Source organism: Diceros bicornis, chromosome 33, assembly GCF_020826845.1.
Source record: "Diceros bicornis minor isolate mBicDic1 chromosome 33, mDicBic1.mat.cur, whole genome shotgun sequence".
Classification (NCBI taxonomy): Eukaryota; Metazoa; Chordata; class Mammalia; order Perissodactyla; family Rhinocerotidae; genus Diceros; species Diceros bicornis.
The window spans coordinates 14,338,786-14,359,763 of NC_080772.1; the positions used below are offsets into that span (position 1 = coordinate 14,338,786).

The 20,978-nt window shown below is 41.3% G+C and overlaps 1 protein-coding gene across 1 annotated transcript in view; it reads left to right on the forward strand.

Moving 5' to 3' along the window:
• Nucleotides 1-4,593: 4,593 nt before the first annotated feature.
• The window catches only part of CLVS1 (clavesin 1), a 165,667-nt gene continuing 149,282 nt past the window's right edge, over nucleotides 4,594-20,978 (forward strand). The window contains exon 1 of the mRNA XM_058528767.1: nucleotides 4,594-5,048. Coding sequence (XP_058384750.1) covers nucleotides 4,594-5,048 — 455 coding nt within the window. The remainder of the gene's footprint in view (nucleotides 5,049-20,978) is intronic.

Sequence of the window (20,978 nt, forward strand, 5' to 3'; positions counted from 1 at the left end):
CAGGTCATGCTTGGCACTCTGCTAAGCAGGGAAAGTATCAACTCCTCACATAGAATGGCAGTGTCTTTGATCTGGTATTTTAGCCAAAGAAAAATAGACAAAGGAAGGGCAAAAATTTGTGATAGATGGAAAAGGCATAGACAGCTAGATTTTAAAAAGCTTCAGTCATCTTCCAATGAAGAAACGAAGGCAAGGTGGTAAGTGGACATCTGTAAGGTATGATATTAGGTTACCTAAGAATGTCTGTTAACCCCTTAGGCATATTTAGTTTTACAGAACGGTAAATCTGGTAGGGATTCGAGGGGAAAAGAGGGAGGTTCGAGAGTGAAGGTGACTTGCTGAAGGTCAGATAGGTCTTAAGTAGTAAATATTAGAACCTCTCTGCGACACATAAGGAGCAGAACAGCATAGTAGTAAAGAGCAGGAGACTGGAGAAAGATTACTTGGGCCTGAATTCAGTTTCTGCTTTTTAGGAGCTGTGTAACCTTGGGAAAGTCATTTAACCTCTCTATGCCTCAGTTTCCTCATCTGAAAAATGGGGACAATAATATACTCATTTCATACAGTTTTTCTAAGGATTAAATAATGTAATAGATAAAAGGAGAATATGTAAGTGCCTAGGACATAATAAACATTGTTAGAATAAATAATAAATTAAAGCTATTGTTATCATGAATACCACCAGGACAGAAAACCACTCCTACTTCTCCACGTGATACCAAGTCCAATGTATCTTTTTATACTTGTCTGACCAGTTCAGAAAAGTTGAATGAGAACCAAGATTGAACAAAAGATTACAGTCAATTGAAAATGCTACATCCTGGAGAACATTCTTGAAGAGCATAGCATTTTTAGTGCCTTAAATATTATCAGTTGAAGGTGTTATTTAAGTGCACGTCTATTCAGACTTCTGAAATGAAGGATTTGCCTTTAATGGAAAATAGCTATTTCATCTTAAGTATGAAACCCAGTGACCCTGGCTTGAGTGTGCTCCCGAGAAGCTTCCACTGTATGCTGAGCACAGAATAAAGATATAGATTGAAGCAAATTTATTTCAGATATTATAGATTGGAGGCATAGCTGTGTGTGGAAGTGAGCCATGAAAAATGCAACCTCAACTCTCCCCTTGAACCTATAGTAATTTATCTAGGAAACGTTGTTGAGTTCCCTGAACTGTAAGGTAAGTAACTCGCTCCCAGCTGCTTTAAACCTTCTGTAGGGGACAAGCTACTGTTGTGCCTTGTGCTTGAAGCACCCTGTGCCATGGCTTGGAACTGTGAACATCGCCCAGCATACTTCAAGGAGTTGATGATCTGAAGTACAATGTGCCTAGGCCAAGTTCTCCTAGGAAAAAAATACTTTGTAGATGAGGGAGGAAATTAAAAGTCAGCTGCAAGCCTTCATTTAAAGGAAACTGTCCTAGAGGTACCCAAACAGTAGGAGAAACCCCTCACTCACTGAAACAACATTTCGACTACTTTCTTCATTCATTTATTCTATATATATATTTATGGAGCCCCTACTCCATGGCAGACACTGTTCTAGGCACTAAGGATAGGCAATGAACACAACAACGTCTCTCTGCTCATGGAGCTCGTTATCTTTGTGCCAGACACTGTATTGGGGACACACAAATGAATGAGATCCAGCTCTTGTCTGTGAGGAGTTCAGAGTAAAGAGGGAGAGAGGAAAATGGCAATAAAATGTGGTATGGCCAGGGCTGTGGAGCTACCCATGATGTCTGAAGGTCAGGCAAGGTTTTCTAGAGAAAATAATCTCCAGGATGACTCCTGAAGGACGAAAAGGAGTTAATCAGTGGTCATTGTAGGCAGAGAGAGCATCCTTTGCCAAGGCCCACAGAAGTGAGAAGAAATTGCAAGTGGCTCAGTGTGGCTGCATGACCAGATGGTGAATCTGGAGAGACCGATTGGGATCAGATGATGAAGGGTCTTGGAGACCGTGTTATGTAGTTTTGTACTTTATCCTGGGACCATTGGTGGCTATTGATCAATGTCAATCAAGGAGTGACATGAGAAGATTTCAATTGTAATACAGAGAATAGACTGGAAAAAGACAAGGTTGGCAGCAAGGAGAATGTTGCAGGACTAAACAGAGACGGGATGATGTGGCCTAAACAAAGACAGTGAAAATGGATGGAAAAAAATTGGGCAGATTTGAGAAATATTATGGTAAGGGAGAGGGTGGAATAATAGTTGACTCCCAGTTTCTAGCGTGGGAAACCACACAGAAGATGATGTCAGTCACTAAGAGATGGAGGTGGAGAAGCAAATTCAGGATGAGGGACTGTGATTAGTTTAGTTTTGAGCATATTGAGCTTGTGGTGTCTATGGGACACTTAAGTGGAGGTGTTCAGTAGGCAGTTGGATATATAGTCTGAAGATCAGGAGAGAGCAATGGACTGAAGTTATCCACATGTAGGTGGTCAAATCATGGGGCAGGATCCTGAAAACAGCACATTGAAGCAGTGAGCACAGAAAGAGAAGACTGAGCAGGAACCGACAGAAGGCTAGTAGAGAAATAATGTGTCTAGTCACAGAAAAGAGAGTTGGAGAATGGGAAAGAGAGTTTTAAGAAGGATAAAGTCATCAATATCAAATACTGATAGAGGTCATCCATAACACGTACTGAAATTTGTCCAGTGGATGTAGCAACAGAAAGGTCATTCACTAGTAGGGTCATCTGTCTGGGTTTGTTTGGAACTGTCCCTGTTTATGCCTGTTGTTCCAGCATTATTATTATTATTAGCACCTCCTAGTGTCTAAATTTGGATAATAAATTATACAATCATCTTGGTCATTGGTTGGTGAGAGCAAAGATAGATTGCAGTGGTATAGGGATGAATTGGAAGAGGGAGACACTAAACAAGGCAAATTTTTGAAGGAGTATGGTGAGGCTATTAGAAAGGAAATTTTAACATCACATGGGCGTTGATCTAGATGGATTTTGAAGTTTTCTTCCAATCCTGGGAATAGTTCATAGTACTATTTTCCTTGACTATTCTAAGTCCTTATAATCAGTGAGAATCAAGACTCTGTTCTGTTTCTTGTTTTCATACATCGCAGAGCTAAATGCTATTTTCTTACAAATTATTTCACAAAGCCAACATTCTATAAATAAAATTTTTATTATTCCATTATCTTGAAAACGAATACCAATTACTTGAACTGTCCTTCATCTCTCCTCTTTTACAAAGACAATATAAAGCAGAAATATGTGAGTTGATTGTCTCCCTTAAGAAATTACTACTAGTCCTAAACTAAGCAGAAGAATCTTTTTAAATTATTTTGTATGATAAAGCATTACCAATAATAATTAGGTTGGGAGTAAATATTTTCCATCTTATTGCAGATACTGTTGACCTAGGAAAGCTAGGGAAAAAATACATGCCTCCAAGTTTATTTACAATGAGTATGTCTTCTGATATTTGGAATTTCCAGGTTAGACCAAACCAATGTCTGAGAGAGCTTAAACATTTATATATAAAATGAGAAAGATGCCAATAACATGGGTGTTTGTCTACGATTTAGGTAGAGAAATCTTAAGGGATGTGTCTGAGGGGATTAAAACACTCGATCATTATCATTAGTAAAATAATATCTCAAGACAACAGAAAAGTTACATAAAGCAAATGATTTTTAAGCCTGTATGGATATTGGGTTAGGTAGAGAGGCAACGAAGAGTTTCAAGTCCCTTTGGCTTTCCTGCAGAAAGGTAACAAAGGCAAATAATACAACTGCTTGTAAATGTCCACACATGAGCATCCTTTCCCATTGCTGTTCAGTTTGATTATTCAAGGTCAAGTTTCCAGCCCTCCCCAACTCCCACTGTTGTTTGTTCAATTATGAGTAATTAGGTACCTGTGAGGTTAGAATGGGGTGACCTTTAACAATCCCTTTTTATTGTTAAGTTGCAAACGGCTGCCTTAAAAAAAGGTGGGAGAGGGAGTATTCTGTGAAAGGTACTTCTACTTGAGAAGACAGGCTAATGGGAAGCAATAAATTGTACAGCAGCCATAATTTCTCTGCCATATCTAGTCTTGTGAATAGCTCCATAAAGCATGCTGTAACAGAAGGATCTTTCTTCTTACTGTTACTTAGGGTAATTAATAAAAGAGCAATCTGTTACTAATCTGACCATATACTATTACATTAACTATTCATTGTAACTAAAATGTTTCCAAACATATTTCAAATACTTGCATATGATGTATTCAAGTTGTCAGCAATAAGATTATGCTCAATATCCCATTTTAAGGATAATTTACCCTTTATTTTTTAGATACCTAATCTAATCAGACCCAGAGCATAATATAATACTTTTCTATCTAAATTCCAGTTAACTTGTCCAGACTTTCTTTGTATCATCTCTGTTTTGTTTCTCTGTGTGCATTCGTTTTGCAGTGAGCAGTGGCCTCGGCTTTGCTTCTCTTTTGGATGGCTACCACCACATAGGACCTGAATGTCCTACTGCTTCCCGGGAACAGAAAGAAGACCCTCTGCTTGTCTGTTTCAGTGGCTGCTTGGTAGTAAAAAACTGTTGAATGGGCCCCGATTTCAGCAGACCATCACGTGAATGGGACCAGTCCTTCTTTTTCCCAAATATCAGAAATTAAGCACTTGGAAGGGAGATTTGGCCAAGATGACCCATTTACAGGCTGGACTCAGTCCAGAGACTATAGAGAAAGCTCGCCTGGAACTGAATGAAAACCCAGATGTTTTACATCAGGATATTCAGCAAGTCAGGGACATGATCATTACCAGGCCTGACATTGGATTTTTACGTACAGATGATGCCTTCATCCTGAGATTTCTCCGAGCCAGGAAGTTTCACCAAGCAGATGCCTTTAGACTCCTGGCCCAGTACTTCCAGTACCGCCAGCTCAACCTGGACATGTTCAAAAACTTCAAGGCCGATGATCCCGGCATTAAGAGGGCTCTCATCGATGGGTTCCCCGGAGTGCTGGAAAACCGCGATCACTACGGCAGGAAGATCCTTCTGCTGTTTGCAGCCAACTGGGATCAGAGTAGGTAAATGTAGATAGTGTCTTTACTTGTTCTTTCTTTTTCATGAGCATAGTGACTGCATGTTTGGGGCTGTATGGCTTTATAGATAGTGGGTTTTCATTTAAAAATATATATATATTATACATCCCACAAAGGAAGTTTTAAGGCCACAAGTTTACTGTTATCAAAAGGCAAGTCCAGATTCACAGCAGTGTTTTAGAACAACAGAATCATAGTGTTAGACCTTACAAGTCATTATTCTATTCATCAAAGTGAGTTGTTTATTTTAATAAAATTGAAAGCTAGTCTTCTGGAAGAACCATATATTCTGTCTTTAGCGTTCTCATCTTTAACAACAACAACAAAAATGGATTCAGTAGATGGCTTGAAATCAAGTGTTTTCAACACATAAAATAATTTCTTGGATCCTCTCCATGACTTTAATATCCTCTATTTCTTTTGAGTTCCAGATTTTTCTATCCAAATCCCTGCTAGACATCTCTCCCTGAAAGTCTATAAAGAACCACAAACTCAACGTGTCCCAAACTAAATGTATCATCTTCCCCACTACACTTACTCTTGCATCTATCCCATCTCTTGAGCCAGAAATCTGGGTGTCATCCGACACTGCTCCTTGCCTTTGTCCCTCACATCCAATTAATTGCCAAGTCCTGCCCCTTTCTTCTTGAAAACCTCTCAAATCTCCTGCACTCCCCTTTGCTCCCACTGCGAATCCCTTAGTTTAGGTTCTCATCATTTCTCACCTGCATTGCTGCAACAGCCTCCTAAGTGGCATCCTGCCACTGGTCTAGTCTCTTCAGGCCCACTGTAGTCTACACCATGGCCAGAGTGACCCTTCCAAAATTCTGTTACTTCACTCCCCTAATTAAAATTCTTCAGTGACCTGCAAGGCCTTTAAAGTAAAGTGAGGCCCTTGATGATCTTACTTCTGCATCTCTGCTTTACCCTCTGCCCTTCTTTTTCTCTGGTCCAGCTGGTTGGAAGTACAAGCCTTGCCTTGAATAGCTGAGATTTTTACATGCCTCTAAGCCTTTGGACTTGTCCCATCAGACACCTAAAGGAGAGACCAACCACTTCTTATCCTAATTTCAACCATCCTGGACGCAATCTGCCTACTGATTCATACCTATCTTTATTGTTCTTCAGGAAGTTAGTCTTCATCTACCCCTCACTCCAACCCTTTTTAGTTAGGTGTCCCCCCTCTGTTCATATTTGCACTAAAGCATTTACAAAGGAGTGTAAGAACCACTGTTATCATAGCCAATATTTTTGAACACTCACCACATACTCTGCTAAGCATTTATATATATCATCTCATTTAACCCCCCAAGAACTTTGCATGACAGGTATTATTATTACCCATATCTTATATTTGATGACACAGGCTTTGAGAAGTTAAGTAATTCACTCAATGTCACACAACTAGTAAAATATGGAGTAGGAGTTGAGCTCTGGTAGTCTGACTTGAGAGCAAGTTGTCTTAACCCAGCTTTATTATAACCATGTGTTTACTTGTATGCTCTTTCTTAACCCTCTTCCCAAGACCGCAAGTTCCTCGAGGGCACGAGACTGTCTTTTTCATGTTTGTCTCTTTGGCACGTGGCACTCTATCCAATAAATGCTGAGTGAGAAAGAATGAATGCAGCAGTCTCCAAAGCTTCGCCTCTGGCTTGAGCTTTCACAGAGCTATCATCATTGAAATTTTTGTGTTACTTGGAGAGACGTAGGTTTAAGTTAAAAAGTATGGTAAAGAACCCCTCCCCCAGTATCATTAAAAGGAATTTCTAGAGTGCCCCTTCACTACCTCCTGTCACTACTCCTTCTCTTAAAAATGATGATAGTGTAGGAGATCTTAGTGACTACTGGCTATTTTCTGGTTAATGAATTGAGGCAGGGCAATCTAACCCTGAAAGATATTTGAATGTTTTAACACTATCAGTCTAGAGTTTGGTCAAGTCTGCACCTGAGCCTGGGCTGCCTTTCCAAGCTTCTGCTCTGTTATTCCCTAAGCATTAATGATGAACCTCTCATTACAATGTTCTGCTGATGAGAAAGATTTGCAGGTCTTTACAATCACCCATCCATCATTCACTCAACAAACATTTGATGAGTATAGACTTTGTGCCAGGGCTTGTACTAAGGCACTGAGGACAATGATGAAAACACAAGGTCCCTGCCAGCAAAGAGCCTACTGTCCAACAATTGTGCAAACACATAAACAGCTAACTTTCGTCTACCGTAGGAGAATTCTTTCTGAGACACACAAACCGTCAACACAGGGCATCAGTCTTAAACTAGAGGGAACAGCTGTCCTTTTGAGAATGGCACATTAACATTTTGGATTTGGGAACAGGAAAAAATTTTGATGATTCTGGAGAGTAATCATGCTGACTTCATTCATGCATAGTTGTTGTAAGTGTTCTAGAACTTCCATCTGCTAAGATTGATTCATGGAACTCCAGTAAGTAGTGATTTACACATAAAGAAATAAATTATAACAAAATGTCTTATTTTGTGTTAGCATTTAGTATGCATATATCTCAAAAAGAATTAAGAAGTAATAGCAAATAGTAATAGTAAGAAGAAACAAATCTCCAAGGGAATAATCCAAATGTTTATGATTATGTATCCTTGAACCAATTACCTCATGTCTCTGTTCCTCAGTTTCCTCATGTGTAAAATAGGAAGCTTGAACCAGGTAATCTATGAGATACATTCCAGCTCTAATGGGTCATGAATATGAAACTCATTCAGCCCAATCCTATTGATGGAAAGAGATTTTAAAATTCACTTTATAGGCTCCTAATTCACTAGGCTTTCTGAAGTAATATCTCTCTTCTCTTCCCCATCTCCCCCAAGGCTGGGTCTACTTGAGGCAATTTTTTTCAAACTGTACTATACTATTTGTTCCAAATATTTTGGTTTCAAAAAGAAGGTGAATGATAAGGCTATCTCATTGACAGCCAAAGATCATTAGAAGCAAACAAACCTCAGTCTGAACCCAGATATTGTCATGTGATTTACTGGTTATATGACCTGAGACAAGCAACCTCTCTGAGACTCGCTTTTCTCATCTGGAAGGTGGGGATAGTAACGATGTCTATCTGATAATATAGTTGGGAGGATTGAATAAAATAATGCATTTAAGGTACACAGCTCATTGTTTGGTACATGGTAAGCACTCAATAAATATTGGCTTCTAGTATTATCACTAATATTATAAAACATCCCACTACAAAAATAATAGGGCACAGATGGTAAATAAATTAAAGGAGAGGCAGAAGTACAATATTTGAAAATAGAGGTGGGCTGATGGGTGCGATCTGCCTACATGCCTGTCCTTGGCACTTGTTTGTTTTCTCCCGAAACATGTTCCCTGTCACATAGACCCAGCCTAAATGGGGCCCGAAGGACCTGGAAGAGTTGGCACGGCTTTGCAAAGTGATTACTTCCCTCTCGTTGGGAGCCTGAGATGACTGGGAAGTGATTTGAATGTCTCATATGAAAGGTTTACTGAGATTAAAATGGTTATTAATATTTATTAAGACTATGTAAATCTCATTCATCTAGACCCAGACACCATGAACAAAAGCACAGAACAGTGAGCGATGGGAAGCACTGTCCTCCAGAGGTGCATGTAGGGCTCTCTCTGCTGGGGTTAGGGGTGTCAGCTGAGGCACAGAAGTGCTCCAGGCTATGGGAGCAGAAACCGGCCTCCTCCAGAGATGGGGCCTGAGCAGAGCTGTCTGACGTCTGTATTTTCTGAGGCAGCCAGGCTGAACTGAAATGAGTTAGAGTAAATCAGCACCCACATATTCATTCATAAAATGCAGCTGGCCCTTTCAGGGTCAGGAGAGTTCACATTTCAGCTCACCAGCTTGCTATGTAATGGAGACCTAAGGGGACACTGTTGCTGGATGAGCATTTTGATCTTTCTCACCTACCCTCATATTGGCATTGGCAAGAATTCACAATTTGCCCCTGAAGATCTGATACAAGAGAAATCTATTTCTTATTTCTTTCTGAGTTGCATTTTTACATCTTGTCCTACAGCCTGATTTGTCCGTGCATGCCCTTCCCATGGAGAAGGAACTGTGAGCATAGAGGAGCATGTCTATTTTTTCTAGATTTCACTCAGTTACAAAAAGAGTTAAACTTGGTCAAGTTATTTCACTTTTTGGAGTCTCCTTTTCCTCAAGTGGAAATGGGTATAATATCTGGCACGTGGAGCTGTTGCAGGATCAACCCCAATTGCCCTACTTGTTGGTGTCCAAGATGCAGAATAGAATAGTGATTAAATGCACAAACTCTGAAGCCAGATGACCGGCTTCAAATGCAAGCTGCCTCCTGACCAGCCATGTGATTCTGAGCAAGTTGCTTAAATTCTTATTACCCTCAGTTTCTCGCCTGTAAAATGGGGGTGACAATGATCATAGGTTAGCACTAGTTAGTGTTCAATAAATGACAGTTGTTTCTTAAGAAAAAACTCAAATTAGGCAAATATTGAGGCTACTGGGTCACAAGATGTACTTTCTCAGGGCAGCGGGATTTGATGCCATTACCAACTTTCCCCCACCTGGAAAACTATAAAAAATGCAAGTGAGACCCCAAGTCACCATGCTCCAAAGGCCTCTACGGTAGCTCAATTGTGGCTGGGAGGCTCTGAGAAATCATTTGGTCTTAGTGCCCCTACCTATTGTGTTTATTATATTCTCAGGATATAAGAAAAGCATTTGGGTGTCTAGATAATAAAAGCCCCACAATAGACCCCAATAGTATCCATTAGTGCCATGTATAGATCAGCTGGTCCTGAGTACTTTAATGGGAGGAAATAATTGGAAATGCCTGGCAAATCATAATATATAAAATTACACTGGACATTTTTTGTCAGTGTATTGTTCGCTTCTCACAATTAAAAGCTCAGAATCAGCAGCTAGGTTGAAAATTAGTTGAAAAGTTGGTTCTTAAAGGCAGCTGAGGCACTCTAAAGAAGAGCTAAGTTAGGGTAATTTAGCAGAGAGAACAGGGGGCTGATGAACAACTTGATTACTGCCTTCAATATTATGAGAAGGCAACGAATACAGTAGGCTCTCTCTCTCCACCATACAGAACAAGTGACAAAAGGTTTGGACGGAAGAACAACCAACTGGATTGAAGATAAGGGAGCCTGAGCCAAGGCCTCAGACCCAGGGCTAGGACAAGGGCTAGGGAGTGGGGCATTTGCCTGGGGTGCAAAATTTAAGGGGGCACCAAAACACTCAATAATCAAAGTAAATAATATTGTCACAAAATTTTTTTTAAAATCAAAGTTAATGCAAAAAATTCTTGATGAAAAAATATCAAAATTTTAAAGAAGGCAGGATAAGAATTATGGATTTTTCCTTGTGTCTCAGGCTCCAATATGGCTCACACAGCACTGCTCAGGCCCACTAGATTTTTCAAGGGAAGAGCCTTAAGTTGGCTCCTAGTCAATTATATTACAGCACATAATACTGTACATCCACATCCTACCACAGCTGCATAGGACCTTATGGTTCCCAAGCAATTCCATGTACACTTTCTGATTTAATACTCATAACCATTGGGGGAGTTTCAGGATCACTAAGTGACAGATGACAAAGAAGAGGTCGAGGAGAAGACACTTTCTAATCAAGGAACTGTATGACTCATCAATGGAAAAACTTAGACTCAGGGCTTCCAATTCCAAGCTCATTCCAAAGATATCTGGAGCCATTGCTCAGCCCCTGAGTGATTAGACATTTCAGCATATCCATGCACTTTCCAAAAGGCTGTAGGTGTATTTCTTGGTGGTGGACCAGTGTGTGATGAGTGTGATGAGTCCCGGTAGAGAGGATCTGAGGTGTGGGAGCAGTGATTCTCAAAGGAGCACCATTAGCATTTTGAGCTGCTAGGTTCTTAATGTGTAGGATTGTGTCCAGCATTGTGGAATGTTAGGCTTCCCCTCTCCCAGGCATTGAGACAACCAAAAGGACCACCTTCATATTTCCAAAGCCCTTAGGGGAGCTGGAGCCCACTTTGAGAAACCCTGATGGGGAGTATCTAGAAATGTCCCAACACCAATGTCAATAACCACCCTTTGTTAAACGCCTTTGTCCTAAGTGTTTCATACATATAATTTCTAATCCCTACCATAGTCCCTCATGGATCTATGTTATGTATATAGGTAATATATAACAGAGATGGGAGTCTTCCCTACTCTGTCTGACGTAAGGACTATGCTTTTCCACTAAGCCCTAGCTATAGTCTCATTCCTACACTGAACTCAGAGTTTCCAAAGCCTCTTACAATCAAAATCTGAATCACTGGTATGTTGCTAAGTCGTGAAGTGGCCCCAGGGTCCAAATTCAGAGTTTTCACACTGTCTCCTCAGCTCCCTCTTCTAGCCAAGAGGCCCAAGGAGGCTCAGTGTAAACAATAAAGCCATTCCTTGTGCATTCAAATGGGAGTCAGACACAGAGGAATGTGCATCAGAAGCTGGGTGCACCAGGAGTTGAGATGATTCCGGAGGCTCAATGTGGAGGGCCTGTCTAGTCCCTGATATGAGTGGGAAGAAAGGAAGTGGAGAGGGACTCATAGCTTCATTTTGAGCAAAGAAGAAAATGGATAGGGTCTGATCACTAGACAAGACTTGTTCTTCAGTGGGATGAATCCAAGCCTTGCTCATCCTTCAGGCCCTCAGTCAACACGCTGAACGGCTACAGTGACCCAACTCTGTGTGAGGTCCTGAGGGTCCGAAGGCAGCGTTCCCCTTCTGAGCTCATGTCCCAGAATAGCATCTCACACCAGTCGCCCCAGTGCCTCCAGGCACTAAGTGGCAGGTGATGAATGTTACTGGGGTACTTGACCTTCTTGCCTTCACAATTCTGAAAGCAAGGACACTGTCGTATTTACTTGATAATGAAGAGAACAACCTGGGAGCTGTCTGTTCCGGGGTGCAGGTGCCCTTCCCCTCCCTGGTTTTTCCTGAGAAGGCGTTCAGCTGCCCCTCATCCTCTCACGCCGCGCAGTAATTTATTTGATGGATACGCTGGAGATAGCATCTCCTTCAGAAGTCACAGTTATTGCTGACCTGTGGCGACCTCCAAAGGGCTGACGTGGCAGATGTCCCGACAGCTCTGTAGTGTGATTCGGCAGTGGGGGATGAGCTGTAACTAGGTTCCGACTTCTGATTAAAACCCCGAGGCAGTAGGTGGGGTATAACTCTTCACACTATAACTAAGCCAGCTGATTGAGGTTCCCCTTTAGCGTTTGCAGGAGCATAAAAGAGCTTTCTGTAACTGGCAGGGGGTCTATGTCTCATTAGTTTGACTGTTCTCAGTGTAAGAATTTGTGGCACGAGAGAAGACAGATCTGTAATGTGTCAATGCGGAATATCGGTGAGGCAAGACGAGACGAGGCAGGCCAGGTGGATTTTATGCTTCTCACCAAGGCCATGAGGTAACCCTTGTCCCCAAATTCCAAGGCCTATTGAGAGAGGTTCAAGAAAATGTTTAGGAAAATGTCCTTCCTACAAATATATTCCTGGAATCGCTCTGGTAGTAATCAGTTTTCCAATTGTTATGAGCTTGGGATTGAGCAAAAATGAACTGAAAAGAAGGAGAGTTATTACAACCACAAAAACAAATAATGTTGAGTGTTTACCAAGGGCTTACCACGTGGCAGGCTGTAATGCTCTTAGGTACTATTAATATCCATATTTTGCAGATGATGAAATTGAGGCTCAGAGAAGTTAGGTAATCTATCCAAGGTCACACAGCTGGTAAGTGGCTAAAACAGGCTGGATCACAGATCTAATTCCACAGTTCAAATACCATGTTGCACAGCTCACCACTAGAACTTGCTTGCCAAATTTGGGGGCCACTAAATCGGACATTCAAGATGGCTCTCAGTGAGGTATCAGTAAGCAAGCCTCCACCAGTCACTCAAGGTCTCAAAAGATTTGGAAAGGACCTCATACACAGCTTAACAGGCAAATCCTGTTGCCACCTACTCCAATCTCACAGCAGCCTGGCCAACCAAATGTAGAAAATCCTATCCAATCTCTGCCCTAATTATTTGACAATAATAATGGTAACAAAAACTTTGATTTTTAAAAGTTCCAGCCCAACAAAGGAATCTAGATATTGCTTGGCATGTGTTGCAAAAAGTGGTGCTAATAGGGGCCTGATTTGAGATACTGATGGAAGGCATCACCTTTGCCTACCCATTCCTTGCATTAAAGTGAGTTTTCATATGCAGATTGTCATTTGGCAAACAGAACCCCAGCCCTGCAGCTTCCCAGCTCTGTGACCTTGGCAAGATGTGTAACTCCTCTGGCCCTCTATTTCCTCACTGTTGGCTAATAGTAATAGGTGCTCGGCAGAGCTGTGAGATAAATGAGGTGCTAGATCAGGAAGGGGTCTGACGCGGAGAGAACCATTTTCTTCTATAATTCAGGTGGTTTTCCCACTTCCACCTAATTCAGAGTCTAAAATGCCCAAGATACGATTTCTCATTCAGTTGGAAGATCTTATAAAATAGAATGTATCTCCGTTTTGTGCTCCTAAAAAGCTGTTGATTGATGAGGGAATGAAGTTAGGAGAGTTTATGTCACTTCCTCAACCCGCTGGATGAGTATATGACTTGTCAGTGGGTCAGCCAAACAGTTCTCTGAATGTTTCTTTTAAATCTCCTTCTTCCTCCCCAAAAATTCCTTATCAGACATTCGTCAGAGCTCACCCTCGCATTCCACTTAGTCCGGGGCTCGGCTGCTTTCTGGCCACTGTCAACACCCCTGTTCTATTGAGCTCAGGCCCTTAAAGCCTGCCTGTTAGAAGCCGTCTCCCACATGGATTGAATGGAAGAGAGAGCAGTGGGCTTCGGCTCTGAGATAACACAGCCATGAATATCCCTGCCTAATTGGGTGGCCGCCCCGCGGGAGGATGTCAGACGTCACACGGCTCCTGCAACATTGTTAGAAAGGCAGGGCGGGCTTGCGGTGGGAGGGGCCGTGAGGACTGGAGCACAAGCTTTTATTGACAGTATATCTTTCCAGGCTAGCTGCTCCTCCCAAATTCCCACTTATAAACGCAGGAGTTTAAAAGACATGACACTCATTACTATGGCTAGAAATTCGAGGGTCTAAGAATAACTTCCTCCTTCTCAGAGCATGGCCGGGATAAAGCAGCCAACGCTGAGTTTGCTCTCAATAACTGGACCTGAAATCATGCTGTAGTGGGGGCACGACCTTTGTCTGCTCTTTCAAAGGCCAGTGTCAGTAAAAGAGGGCACAGAGAAAGGGCGATTTTTAATCATGATGTTGCCCATATGCTGCGAACACTGTTAGAGTTTCTTATGAGCATAGCTGACTTCCTGAATGAGTGCGTTGCAAGTTATTGGGCCTTTTCCTGCACAATCTGAAGCTCTTCTGGGCTATTAACTGCTTTCCCCAGTTCTCAATAAGCTGGGAAGCATCTTTTGACCCCTTTACAAGGAGGATACTGTAGAGCTGAGAAGGAAACCCCCCACCCCTGAGCCCTGAATCTCAGCTCTCTAACCAGCCACCAGCTCTCCTGCCCTTTAAATATGGTTCCTAGATAATCGCTGCTGAACGGTGATACACGGAACCTTAAACAGCTGCTGGGAATGATTAAATGCCTGCACTTCACTCAGGTCGTAAACCAAGCTTAGGAACCATTTATTGTGAGTGTACTATAAAGCAGTGGAAGTTATTGCTTCTGTACCGCAAAATGTAACACCAGACGGGAACATAAAGAGAGGGTAAATTTTGTTGTGAAGGTTTTAAAGTGATGTGTTCTTTTTTCCTTGCAATTCTCTTTCTGTTTCTCATCACTTTTCTCTTCCCTTGGCCTATATTTCTTCCCTATCTCCAACACGCCCCGCTGAGTGTCTCTGGATCTCATTTCAAACGTGGCACTCCCACAAATAACACTCAGTGTCTTTCTGGATTAGAGAATGTTAATATTAGTAATGCTCCCAGGCAGTGAGCATCTTCTTGTGCCACATTGTTTAATTTAATCCTCACAACAATTTATGAAGGAGATATTATTATCCTCATTTTAAATAGAGGGTATTTAATTGTACAAAATCACAAGGCTGGTTGGTGGTTTGATCCTGAGTATTTCTCTTTCTCCTTCTTCGTGATACCTGATTCCATTTGGGGTCTGTTCTTCGGGATTGTGCCACCTAATCTCTGATTGCTCAAACTTTGGTGCAAAATCCCTGTGCCCTGTGGCTCCCTAACTAAGTAGGTTCAGTCTCTTTGCCATACATTTTGCCATATAAAATCTGAAAAACTTGGCATTACTTTCCTTATCCAAAGGACATCTTCCACTTGAGTCAAACGAGTCTCCCTCCACTCCCCCTTTTCCCCACTTCTTCATCCCAGCTCTTCCGACTTCATAGATGTGGTTCCTCCTCCTCAGGCTTCATTCTTATAATGAGGTTTTGCATGGGCCCTTCAGGAGCACAGATAAGAGGCATTTAATGCAGCTGGGAAGCTGGAGCCTGGAAGAAATTTTCCTGGAGGCATCATCTGACTTGAAGGAGAAGTAAGATTGAGCAGGTGGAGGGAAGGTGAGGGAGGCTGTCTGGGATAAAAAGAGCACACTTTGCAGTGATCCAGGGGGAGAAAGAGCTTGCTCCGTTGGGAGAGCCTTGGTTGGTTCCAGTGAGCACAGAATATAAGGGCTCACATGGAGAAATGAGGCTTAGGAGATAGACTGAGGCCAGGAGTAAAAGGCCTTGCTTGCCATAAGGAATCTGGGCTTTATGCTTGAGGACAAATTAAGTCCTACTCACCTTCAAAGCTCATATCCACACTAAGAAGCTTTGCCCATGGCTGGGGCAGCAGTGATCTCTCCTTTGTTCTTCCCTGAATGCCTGTCGCAATAATCTTCTTTACTGAACACTTTTTCATGCTTCAGGGAAGCTCCTGGAGGCAGGACGCTGCCTCTTTTTCTCCTTGGTAATCCTGGGTATAGAGTAGGGCTCAGCAGTGTTCTATTGACTGACTGACTCGTGGGGAGAAGGTTGGGTTGGGAAAACCCAAATGAGAGAGGTCCTTTCCAGACTCTTCCCAATAACAATATTCTTGTTAAGGCCACTGGGAATTGGCCTTAATTGGCCTCAATTGAACTTGAGAATGAAGGAGGAAGAGACTAGGGTACTCTGTCTACCCCTTGCCCAGTGATTCTCAGTGTGACATAATGGAGACCGACAGTGTTGTAGAGGGGCGGAGCAAACAGGACACAATGGGAGTCAAGACTGGGGATTCTGTAGTGCTCCATCCACTGTGTGACTTGGGCTTGGGTGCTGATTTCATCATCTAATGATGATGTGGAAGTAGATGACTTTCATAGTTTTCTCTAAATTCTTAAATTCTATGTTCTATGTGTTTCCTTGTGCATAAGACTGGGTTAAGAAAAGTTTCATATAGAAATCTGCATTGCTCTGGGTACTACCTTCCATGCAGAGCTCAGGGAACAGAAACCTGCCTCCCTGCCTCATTCTTTGTGAATGGCTACTTATTTCTACTCTTATTTCAACTCCTCACCCAGACAGGTTTGTGTGAATTTTGTTGATGATGTTTCCTCAAGAGTTTCTGATGAGTTAATCCATCATATTAATTTTTAGATGCATGTTGATTAGTATATCCACCACAGGTAGAGTACTTCAGTTTGATATTTGATCTGTGAAATCTCCCAGAACAATCCTATGATGCCTCATTTACTTTCTGTCTTTGTAAGGGAAGAGGATATTCCAGAGAAGTTAGATCTTCAAATAGTCAAGGGCTGCCTTTTAAGGGACAATTTTTAAATTTTATTTTATTCAGTTCTGGTTTAAAAAAAAATACCTTAGAATGCATTGTGTACTCCTTTCCCCTGTTGAATATAATTTAATACATTCTTTACGGCAAATGGTGACTATGATGAATATAAATTATTGTATCCTGGGCTGTGAAATAAGTATTATGATGAAGACTCTCGGGGCTTAAGAGCTTTGTCCCGTTGCTGCATGGCACATACTGCTATGCTATATGTGTTTTCTAACCTTTTTTTTTTTTTTTAAGTACTTCTTTCTTCTCTTAGCTGTTAATTGGTTACTGTTAGTGGGCCTGGTTCAAAACCCTTTCTCCTTCTAATTTTCTGTGGATTAGGAAGCCAGAAAACTGAGCTTGTTGAATTATGTGCTTTGGGTGAGGACCTGTGGGGAATCCCAAGAAATAAAGTAAATGAGCTGTAGCAGTGCATGAACTTTATAACAACGCATCTGTCTGCTCAGAAATATAGTTGCACCTAACACACCAGCAGGCTGAGCATGAAGCGTCTTCCGTTGCAGCATCTATTTGGAACTGTGCAAAATTGAAAACCTGGGCAGTTTTTCTTCCAAGGTTTCTCCAACCTTGGATTCACATACCACACCCCCTCTGATTTCTGCATCTTTCTCCTCCAGCCTAATGGAAAAGGACCTATACCTTCATTTATATTTGGACTAAAATCTGTTCTTCCAAAGTGGTGATGATCCTTTGTATTTTCATGTTTAGACTTTTCTAGCTATATAATATAAATATAAGCCTTTATCTCTCATCAGGAATATATTAGGCAAAATAAAGTAGCTCGTCTTTCGCTACATCCCTTGTCTTCCCTCTATATCTACTCTAAGGCAATGGGGATCCAAATATCATTTTCATTGGGCCCATTCTCTTTGGTCCCCTCACCTGAGCTACTACACCCTTCTCACATGTCATATGACCATGGCCCCACCACCAGGGCCACAGTTTTTATATTTATAGATTTAAATTTCTGCTACTTTGGTCCCTCCAGTACCCAGACACCCAAGAGTAGGGACAGGGGCAGGGGCGAGGACGTGAGCAAGGATGCCAATAACACAAAGACACCTTAGTCGGAGAGAGAAACATGGGAAATGTTTTCTTCCTTGTTCTCCACAGTGGTCTAGGTAGTTGAAGCTGCTGGATAAGTGAGGCACCTTAACCTGGTTCATTCCTAACCCGAAGGCAGAGACTTTGGGTCTACAATTGGCTACCGGGGATATGCGAATCTCCTGCAATTGTAGACGCCTATGCATTTGGTGGAGCAGGTACCCAGCTTCCACTAGATTCTCAAGATCTTCACAACGCAAAGAAGTTTAAGGATCACCATGTTAGATTATCCTTCTACTGGTTTACCCTTGAGTATAATTCTGTGGTATACCGGGGAGGCTAACATCCTACTGGAATAGTAGAGAAGGGCTGTCGGATTGATCACTCTATCCTAAACAGGAAGTGTTGTGTGATTATAAGAGTAACCATTCTCAGTGAAGAAAGTTATGAAAATAGAGAAAGTGTTAGGACATTGAAAATCATCCATGATCCCACCACTTAGCTATAACCGCTATTTACACTGAAAGTTGAGGTATACTTTGCTCACACACACACACACGCACACACACTATTGGGCTTATCCTGTGTACAGCTTTATGAGTCTAGAGAGGATAGCACAGGGATACAGAGCTCAAGCACTGTTGACTGCTGTGAGTCGGAGCTCCACCACTGACTAGTGCCAGAGCTGGGCAGGTTACTTAGCCTTAGTCTCCTCACCTATGAAATGAAGAACATAATAGTATCAACCTCAGAGGGTTGTAATGAGAATTAAAGGGATCAATACGGGTAAAGGCTCAGAAAAATGACCCACTCATACTTAACACTCAGTAAATGTCAACTATTTTTATTATTCTGCTTTTTTTCACTTAAAGTCGTATCATAGTGGGGCCGGCCTGGCGGCATAGTGGTCAAGTTTGCGTGTTCCACTTTGGCGGCCCGGGGTTCACCGGTTCGGATCCTGGGCACAGACCTACTCACCACTCATCAAGTCATGCTGAGGCGGCATCCCACATAGAGCAACTAGAAGGATGTACAACTATGACATAACAACTGTCTACTAGGGCTTTGGGGAGGAAAAAAAGAAAAAGAGGAAGATTGGCAACAGACGTTAGCACAGGCCCAATCTTCCTCAAAAAAAAAAATTATATCATTGTTATTCTGCTAGTTTACTAAATATACACTGAGCACAAAATTATAACTGGATAGTTTAAAACTCAAATAATGTTGGACATTAGGCTATTTTCAATTTTTGCCCCGTATAAAGAATGGTACAATGAACATCTATCTGTATAAATATTTCCCCACATCTTTGGTTTTTCCTTCTTAGGATAAACTCCAAGATGTCAAATTAAAGAGCAATGAAAACTTTTCTGGCTCTTGGTAGCTATGGTTAAATTGCTTTCCAGAAATGTTGTTCCAGTCTCTTTGCCCATCAGCAGTCTGTGAGCATTATTATGCATACTCTCAGGGAGCACTGCATTCTGTTGGTCTGATCCAGTTGTATTTTTTCCTGCTTTTCCCCACTTCCACCCTTCAGGTGTGGAAGTTATTTCTATTATTTTTACATTTTATTCTCCAAATTTTGATATAAATGCTCTATTAGCAGATTTTGCTAAAAAGTCCCAAGTCAGTCAATCAGAAAAACACTTTAACTTCTCTCGAACTTCCCCACCTTTAAAATCACTGCTGTCTATCGTTTAGTCCTATCATGCATTCAACCCCACAGTTACTGTTGTTGTTGTTATTACTTGCAATTAGTGCCTGTTTAAATTTACTAAGGTGTTTTACCAGTTTCTTTGCTCACTGTTGAATCTTGCACCTGACTCCCCTTCGTGAATTCATTTCCTTTTGCTGAAGTGAGGGGCTATGTATGTTTGAAAACGCTATTTCTTCTTTACTCTTAAATAATAATTTAGCTGGATATATAGCTCTAGATTATAAATTGTTTTCCCTCAACACTTTGAAGATATTAATTAATTGCCTTCCAGTTGCTCTAAAAAAGTGCATCAGTCTAATTGACGTTCCCTCATAGGTAATCTGGTTTTTCTCTCTGAGACTTTAAAATTTCTCTTGGTCTGTGGTGTTCTACAGTTGTGTCTGGGTGTTTTTTATTTTTGTATTTTTTAATCCTGCCTGGGACTTGATATGCTTTTTGTCTCATTCATTTTATTCATTCTTTCAATGAGTACTGATTAAGCACCTACTACGTGCCAGATGTTTTCTAGATGCCAGGGATACAGAGTTGAACAAAAAGAAGTCCTTGCTTTCAAGGAACTTAAGCACTAGTGGAGCAGTTTATAGTCTTACACTCAGATTCTCAATCTTGGGACTCATGAATTTCTTTTTTGTTTCTTTTTTGTGAAAGGATTCCTACAATTGAGTTAATTAACACATCCATTGTTTCACATATTTTCCTTTTTTGGGGGTGAAAACACTTAAATTCTACTCTGTTGGCAAATTTCAACTATACAATGCAATATTATCAATGATAGCCATCATGTTATATAGTAGATCCTCAGCCTTTATTCTTCTTATAGCTCAAAGTTTGTACCGTTTACCAACCACTCCCCATTTCCCTCACCCCCAGTTCTTGGCAACCACCACTTTACTCTCTGTTTCTGAGTTTGACTTTATTTTTTTCAGATTCCACATATATGTGATACTATGCAGTATTTATCTTTCTCTGACTGGCTTATTTCACTTAGCATAATGCTGCCCAGCTTCATCTATGGTGTCACAAATGTCAGGGTTTCCCCCTTTTTAAAGGCTGAATAGTATTCCGTTGTATGTATATACCACATTTTCTTTATCCATTCGTCCTTCGATGGACACTTAGGTTGTTTTCATACCTTGGCTATCGTGAATAATACTGCAGTGAACATGGGAGAGAAGATATCTCTTTGAGATAATGATTTCATTCCTTTGGATATATACCTAGAAGTGGGATTACAGGAACGTATGGTAATTCTATTTTTAATTTCCTGGGGAAACTCCATACTATTTTCCATAGTAGTTGCACCAATTTACATTCC